Source organism: Colobus angolensis, unplaced genomic scaffold, assembly GCF_000951035.1.
Source record: "Colobus angolensis palliatus isolate OR3802 unplaced genomic scaffold, Cang.pa_1.0 Scaffold20, whole genome shotgun sequence".
NCBI lineage: Eukaryota > Metazoa > Chordata > Mammalia > Primates > Cercopithecidae > Colobus > Colobus angolensis.
In genome coordinates this window covers 12,882,689-12,890,637 of record NW_012115155.1, presented here as the reverse complement: position 1 = coordinate 12,890,637, position 7,949 = coordinate 12,882,689, and the positions used below count along the sequence as shown (strand labels likewise).

At 55.1% G+C, this 7,949-nt stretch overlaps 1 protein-coding gene across 2 annotated transcripts in view; it reads right to left on the bottom strand.

Moving 5' to 3' along the window:
* The window catches only part of LOC105511541 (serine protease 40-like), a 9,708-nt gene extending 3,397 nt beyond the window's left edge, over positions 1–6,311 (bottom strand). The window contains exons 1-3 of one of the 2 annotated variants that reach the window (XM_011941708.1): positions 6,126–6,311; positions 2,573–2,847; positions 405–580 (exon numbers count right to left, since the gene is read on the bottom strand). In XM_011941708.1, coding sequence (XP_011797098.1) covers positions 405–580; positions 2,573–2,771 — 375 coding nt within the window. In that variant the 5' untranslated portion in view covers positions 2,772–2,847; positions 6,126–6,311. The remainder of the gene's footprint in view (positions 1–404; positions 581–2,572; positions 2,848–6,125) is intronic. The other variant, XM_011941709.1, reaches the window with a different exon arrangement.
* Positions 6,312–7,949: the final 1,638 nt, after the last annotated feature.

The window sequence follows — 7,949 nt, the reverse complement described above, 5'->3', positions numbered from 1 at the left end:
GTCGCCTCCCGGGTTCAAGCGATTCTCCTGCCTCAGCCTCCCGAGTAACTGGGACTATAGGCACACGCCACCATGCTTGGCTGATTTTTGTATTTTTAGTAGAGATGGGGTTTCACCATGTTGGTCAGGCTGGTCTCGAACTCCTGACCTCAGGTGATCCACCCGGCTCAGCCTCCCAAAGCGCTGGGGTTACAGATGTGAGCCACTGTTTACCCGGCCAACAACGCTTCTTAAAAGATACAAAGAAAATGGATGGCCCAGTGCTTTTGAGGGGCTTCTGTGCTGGTTCTGACACCTCAGGCTTGGCTGGGCTCAGGAAGAAGTCAGGGCTGGGGCAGGGTCCAGAGGAGACCCTGTGGCAGAGGCCCAGGACAGCACAGGTGAGAGAGGTTGAGCCCACTCACCCGGCAAATGGACTTTCCCGTTACGAGGTCCCCAGCGCACAGCATGTCCTCGTGGATGGTGTAGTCACTGCTGCTTGGCTGGCCGGGGTACTGTGGCTGGAAAAAGGATCCGCAGACACTATTTTCCATGACACCGACCTCTGCCTCCTGAAGTTGGAAGGGCTCAGGCAGGAAGACTGTGGGAGGAGGTGTCAGATGTGCAGCCAGAGGGAAGCCCTCCCTTCCCAGCCCGCTCACCCAGGGAGGGCCACACCAAGATGAGGGGACAGGCAAAGGGGAAGGGCCTGCAGTAAGAAGAGCCAGGAGGGAGGCCAATGTGGCTACAAGGGAGCAGGCGTGGGGTGAAGGGTGAGGCGCAGCAGCCTCGCGGCCCAGAGAGGGGGCCCTCCTAGCCAGGATGTGGTGCTGGAGGTGTCATTCCAAACACACTGGGACACAATAGAAGGATCTTATGCATCAAAAACAAGCCCTCTGGCTGCTAAGAGGAGGCAGAGCTGGAGGCAGGGAGGGTGGCAGCTGGAGTGGTAGCCTGGCTGGTGGCATACCTAGCAGGTGTCAGGCGGGCTTGAGCAGTGTGACAAATCAGACACGCCCTTCCTCAAGGAGCAACTGGTCTGGGGACACTTGGGCTGTGGTTCCAGATGTTGTCCCAGATCTGGCCTGGGGTCCCCATGTAGGCAAAGCCTGATGACAGGGACCCACCCCTGCACAATGCCTGCCCTGTGTGGGCCTCATGGGTCCTTGGGGGCTGCTGGTGTGTGGAGAGAGAAGGATGACTGGAGCCCAGATCTCTCATCAAGGTCAATGGCTCTCTGCTGGGTAGCTGTTCCAACTAACTGATGACTTCCCCAGGCCCTAACTCCTCCTCTCCCACCTGGAGAATCTTCTCTGCCTTGATTCTTAGAGAATGACAGTCCCTGGGAGGCCAAGGCGGGTGGATCACCTGAGATTGGGAATTCGAAACCAGCCTGACCAACATGGAGATATCCCATCTCTACTAACAACACAAAACTAGCCAGGTGTGGTGGCTCATGCCTGTAATCCTAGCTACTCAGGAGGATGAGGAGAATTGCTTGAACCCGGGAGGTGGGGGTTGTGGTGAGCCAGGATCATGCCATTGCACTCCAGCCTGGGCAACAAGAGCGAGACTCCACCTCAAAAAAAAAAAAAAAAAGTTTGAGAATGACAGTCCCAGGAGGCTGTCTTTGGAGGACCAGCTGCTCTCATGATTAGGGCCATGTGACTGACATTCAGTGGCAAGGGCAGGGAGGCCAGCTCTGGCCCGCTCATGGAAGGAAGTCCTGTCCTAAACGCCTCCTCTGAGATAGTCTGCCAGATCATGACCCCACGAATAATTCCAAATTGCCATTCTACTGTTTTGCACTCATCACTATATTTTCCTAAATCAAAAGCATTCACTCTTTTGCTGGAGTCTTTGCCTAACATATCTTCCCTCTCAGTCTACAAATATACAAATATATGACAGATATGCCAGGTGAGCAGTGAGGTTCACATCCACAGAGGTGAGTGTTCTTCAGACATAAACACCTGGGCCGGAGGACAGACCTGCTCACTTTTTTTTGTTGTTTTTGAGACAGAGTCTTGCTCTGTTGCCCAGCTGGAGTGCAGCGGTGCGATCTCGGCTCACTGCAACCTCCGCCTCCCTGGTTCAAGCGATTCTCCTGCCTCAGCCTTCCCAGTAGCTGGGATTACAGGCACCTGCCACCATGCCCAGTTAATTTTTGTATATATGTGTGTGTGTGTGTGTGTGTGTGTGTGTGTGTGTGTGTGTGTGTGTGTGTGTGTGTATATATATATTTTTTTTTTTTTAAATAGAGATGGGGTTTCACCATGTTGACCAGGATGGTCTTGATCTCTTGACCTCGTAATCTGCCCACCTCGGTCTCCCAGAGTGCTGGGATTATAGGCGTGAGCCACGGCACCCGCAGGCCTACTCTTACTTGCTACTGATGCCCAGCACCTTCCACTACCATGGAAGCTCCACTTGGTGAGGCCCTGGAGGAGGTCAGACCACAGCAGGCCCTTGTCATCAGGGTGGAGTTAGTAACATTCAGAACCAGGGAATCCTGAATGGCTCAGAGTCAAAGAGCCCAAGTGCCTGCCTCCAAAAGTGGGAGATGCTCAGTCCACTTGACTGCACTGCTCACCATCCTCGGTGACCATTCCCCAACCAGATATCCAGCAGGAGCTGTCAGGGGCCAACGACGTGGTGGGTTCCTGAAGGCAGGCGGAGAGGATGTGGGAGCTGAATTCCACGTGACGGTGCAGCTGCAGCAGGGCGATGTCACTCCCCATGCGATGCCACTTGTTATAGTCAGCATGCACCATGATCTTATTCACTGTCATCTGCCGGCTGTGCTCTGTGGGATGGTTTAGCTGGTTGTACCCAAGTAGGATCCGGTAATCAGATGGGTTAGTGGACCTGTTGTGAGGAGGCTCCTCTGAGTGCTGGGCCGGCACCCTCACCCCGGCTGCCCAGCTGGCAGGCACCCAGACCGCACCATCACTCTGGGGTTACTCTCTCCTCCCTTCCTCATGTCAGATAGCCCTGCTTTGGTCTTGACAAGAGCTTGAGGGCCTTCAGGACACTTGGCCTTGGATGATTCCTGTGGCTTTCTCAGCATGCCCCAGACTCAAAGGAGTCGAGAATCTTAGTGCAGAAAACACTGGGGGTGCATTACACTTCACCCCTTCATTTCAGAAGAGACTTGGCTCATTCCTAGCTCTGACCAGAACCCTCCTGAGGCCCCATGACCTACAGTAATTCTCGAAGACCCTATTTCCCTAGCCAGTATGCTCCACCCCCTTCTCCCCAGTTCTCATGCACCACCATCTCCAAGGCTGCCCCACCTGGTGACTGGAAGTCAGTAGGTATTGGTGGAGCACATGGAGGAGCTCATGGAACTGAACTTGTTTCCAGAAAACGAGTGACTTTCCAACCCACAGGTCCTGGCTGTGTGGTCCTCCTCCCCACACATGCCTGCATCCACCTCCCCCAAGGCCTCTCCTGCTCCAAGCCCCTGTCTGGTGCAGGGTCTACCATGGTCCTGGGTTTGTGCCTCACTTTCCTGACAGGATGAGAAGCCTCAGGGTGGGCCTTGCATCTCTGTATACCGCACAATGGGCCTCACTTGAGGCCTGGCACCCGCGGGTGCTGAATAAATCAGTGGGACCTGAGGAGGATGCTACAGCCAGCTATGTTCAAAGCTCTGGCTTCTGGCTCAGAATTTGACATCCTCCCCGACTCCCTCAGAGCACACAGCAAGCCCAGGAAGCACTGGAGGAGTAACTCAGTCTCCTGACCCTCTCTGCCTGACGCCTCCTGGGACAGAGGCCATCTGTTTCATCTTTCACTCTCATCTGTGGGGACGGTGGCACATAATCCTCCAGAAGTGACAAAACCCTCCTGGCTGGACATACAGAGTCGCAGGACCCTTCTGGGGAAGAATGTGCCAGCATATGTGGGTAGCCAGGACCTAGGGGAGCCTTCGGCAAGTGTTCCCTGGACAGCCTGCAATGAGCCCTGGCTGGAAGGGGCCAGGCACTCGACCATGCATGCCTGGCCCTGGGAAGCCCTGGAACTGTCACTCTGTCTCATCACCTGAAGCATGTGTCAAGTGTGTGTGACCTGGGACGCTGCACACCCACTACGATTTACATAAGAAAAACCGAGGCCCACTGAGATTGTGTGGATGGCCTAGAGCTGGGCAAGATGCAGAAACCAAAGCTCACCGTGAGTGGAACATCAGGATTTTGATTCCTAAAGTTTACAGCAGATGGAGAGTGGGCTGGAGGTGGTTCCCTTTAGAAATAAAGTCTGTTTTCCTCTATTTATTGATAATCCCAACTAGAGTGGATTAATTTTCATTTAGCTATTTATTTTATTTTATTTTGTTTTGTTTTATTTTATTTTTGAGACAAGATCTGGCTTTGTGGCACAGGCTGGAATGCAGTGGCACAACCACATGTCACTGCAGCCTCAACCTCCCTGGGCTCAGGTGCTCCTCCTGCCTCAGCCTCCTCAGTAGCAGAGACCACAGGCATGCCCCATCGTACTTGGCTAATTTTTTATTTTTAGTAGAGATGGAGTTTTGCCATGTTGCCCAGGCTGGTCTTGAACTCTTGGGCTCAAGCAATCCACCCTCCTTGGCCTCCTAAAGTGCTGGGATTATAGGTGTGAGCCACCGTGACAGGCCTTAACTATTTATTTATTTTTACTTTTAATTATTTACTTATTTTCAGACAGGGTCTCATCCTGTCGCCTGGGGTGAGGTGCAATGGTGTGATCACAGTCACTGCAGCCTTGGCTTCCCAGGCTCAAGTGATTCTCCTGAGTAGCTGGGAGTACAGGCGCACACCACCAGGCCTGGCTAATTTTTGTAATTTTTGTAGAGATGAGGTGTCACTATGTTGCCCGGGCTGGTCTGGAATTCCCGGACTCATACAATCCTCCCACCTTAGCCTCCCGAAGTACTAGGATTACAGGTGTGAGCCATCACACCCGGCTCCATTTAGCTGTTTCAAAGTAATGTGAGTGTAATGAGACAACCACACTGTCTTAGCAGGTTGACCAATGTGGGGTGGGGTGGAGTGGTGGGGGCGGAGGGGATGCCCAACCCCAGAGTGAGAGATAAGGTAGGATCCTTTGCCTGGGAGATGACACACACTTGGTCAGGAGGCTGGAGCAGTGTGATGGGCAGGGACAGCATTCCAGGCACAGGGCACTGCTGGGTCAAAGGCAGGACACCTGGGGGCAGCAAATTGTCCCAGAACAAAGCCTACAAAGAAAAGGCTGCGCCCTCACTTTGGGCTTCCTTCTCGCATGCCCTCCCACAGCAGAGCCCTGAGGGAAGATGCACCTTTGGAAGCAGTGAGCAGCAGAGGCCACCCAGTTGCTGTCCATGAGGGCAGCTCCGCAGATGTGCCTGCCTAGATAGAGTAGACTGGCTTGCCATGGCCACCGCTCAGGTTCTGCCCTCTGGCCTCCGAAGATCTTCCCGGTGGGCCTCCCAGAGGAATTTCCGCTGAATCTGGTCTTCCCACACACTGTGGAGACAGCCCAGCAATGAGCTGCCTGCATGAAGGACACCAGCCCCTGGTGCCCCCAAATATCAGGATCAACAGGACCCGGGGCCACCAGGCCCCTCCTCTCACTTCACAGGAGGGACATGTCCAAGGCTCAGGGTGAAGCCACGCGGCCCATGGGACAGCACCACCTGGATGACCCGGGAACACACAGCCCAAGGCCCCTGTCAGGGGCGACGGCCGGTGGGGTTGGGGGGTGACCACTGGGCCCGGCTTCTCCCAGGCCTCGATGCCGTGCATATTGGCGCAGAAGGGGCTGCAGAACGGATGCACCACGCGGGCCCTGAGCGGCTGTGCCCTCCCTTCCCGGCCCAGTGTGCCCCCAGACTGAAGCGAAGGAGACACTCCGCCCACAGTCCCGTCTGCAGCAGCATTTCCCCGTCCTGGAAATGAGGGTGTTGGGGGCGCCGGACCGCGGAGGCCTGAGATCCACCCCAGCATGGCCAGCGCGGGGAGCCCCATCCTCTCCGCTCCTTCAAAGGCGCCTTCCTCCCAGGTCCCCTTCCTCCCAGAACCAGACCTGGCCTGGCCGGGCCCTCCGGGCGGGGGTCCACGTCGGGCGGAAGGCGGGCGACCTCTGCTCCTCGCTCCGTCCGGGCCACCCCGCCCGCTCACCTGCAGAGAGGGACCAGGTGTACGGGACGCGCAGCAGCAGGAGGAGCGGCCAGAGGATCGCAGGCAGCGCGCAGTGTCCCCGCCGGCCCGGGCCTGAGCGCTCTGCCCCCGCGTCCCTCATCCGGCCGGTGGCCTGGGCGTCCCCAACGGGGCGGAGAGCGCGGCGCGTGGCCAACCGCGGGGCTCTGGGAAACCGCCCGTGGCCATCGGGGTGCTGGGACCGGATCCCAGGCGGGCGGGTGTGGGGAGCCCGGGTCCGTGGGAGGCAGGGGTCACTGGGAACCCCCAGAGCGTCCCAGGGCCCCTCCCTCCAGGAACTCCGCTGTGCAGAGGAGACATGAAGGCAACTATGGCCCAAGCCCAGAAATATACAGTAATGGTGAGAGGGCAAGTGCTTGCATCGCGTCATCAAGCATTTCCAGCTTGCTTTCCGAGTTCAACCCACTCCTCCACAAGGACGCCGGCTCCTGGGATTAGGTCAGGCCCACCAGGGACAATAGAATATCCTTTTCTTAAACTCCAGCATGCCACAGTCATGAGAGGGCGGTGCCGTCTCAGTCACAGGTCCCTCCACTCTCAACAGGAGGGTCATAGACAGCAGCTGGGTGGCAGGGAGTCATCTCAGAATTCTGCCTAACACAGCCCAACCTCCGGCCTCCAGTGACGCATGTCCCTCCCAATCCCCAAAATGCATTCAGCATACCTCAAGGTTACCAAGAGCCTCATCCTGTTACCGAAACAGGGCCTGATTCAGACATGGAGAGAGGAATTCGGGCGGGTCCATAAAGTGAAAGCACGTTTCTTAAGAAAGTAAAGGAATAAAAGAATGGCTACTCCACAGGTAGTTGCCCATTTTTATGGTTATTTCTTGATTATATACTAAACAAGGGGTGGATTATTCATGAGTTTCCAGGGAAAGGGATAGACAATTACCAAAACTGAGAGTTCCTCCCTCTTTTAGACCATATAGGGTAACTTCCTGACCTTGCGGTAAACTGTCATGGCACTGGTGGGAGTGTCTCTGAGCATATAATGAGCATTGAGGACCACCAGAAGTCACTCTCATCGCCATCCTGGTTTTGGTGGGTATTGGCTGGCTCCTTTACCCCAACCTATTTTAACAAGATCTTTATGACTTGTATCTTTTGCCTACCTCCTATCACATTCTGTGACTTAGAATACCTAACCTCCTGGGGGCCGGGCATGGTGACTCACACCTGTAATCCCAGCACTTTGGGAGGCCAAGGTGGGCAGATCACCTGAGGTCAGGAGTTCCAGACCAGCCTGGCCAACACAGTGAAACCCCGTCTCTAATAAAGATACAAAAATTAGCAAGGCATGGTGGCAGGTGTCTGTAGTCCCAGCTACTTGGGAGGCTGAGGCAGGAGAACAGCTTGGACCTGGGAGGCAGAGGTTGCAGCAAGCCGAGATCATACCACTGCACTCCAGCCTGGGTGACAGAGCTAGACTTTGTCTTAAAAAAAAAAAAAAAAAAAAAAAAAAGGCCAGGCGCGGTAGCTCACGCCTGTAATCCCAGCATTTTGGGAGGCTGAGACGGGCGGATCACGAAGTCAGAAGATCGAGACCATCCTGGCTAACAAGGTGAAGCCCCATCTCTACTAAAAAATACAAAAACATAGCCGGGGGTGCTGGCAGGCACCTGTAGTCCCAGCTACTGGGGAGGCTGAGGCAGGAGAATGGCATGAACCTGGGAGGCAGAGCTTGCAGCCAAGATTGCGCCACTGCAGTCCAGTCTGGGCGACAGAGCCGCAAGACTCCGTCTCAAAAAAAAAAAAAAAAAAAAAGAAAAGAAAAAAAATGCCT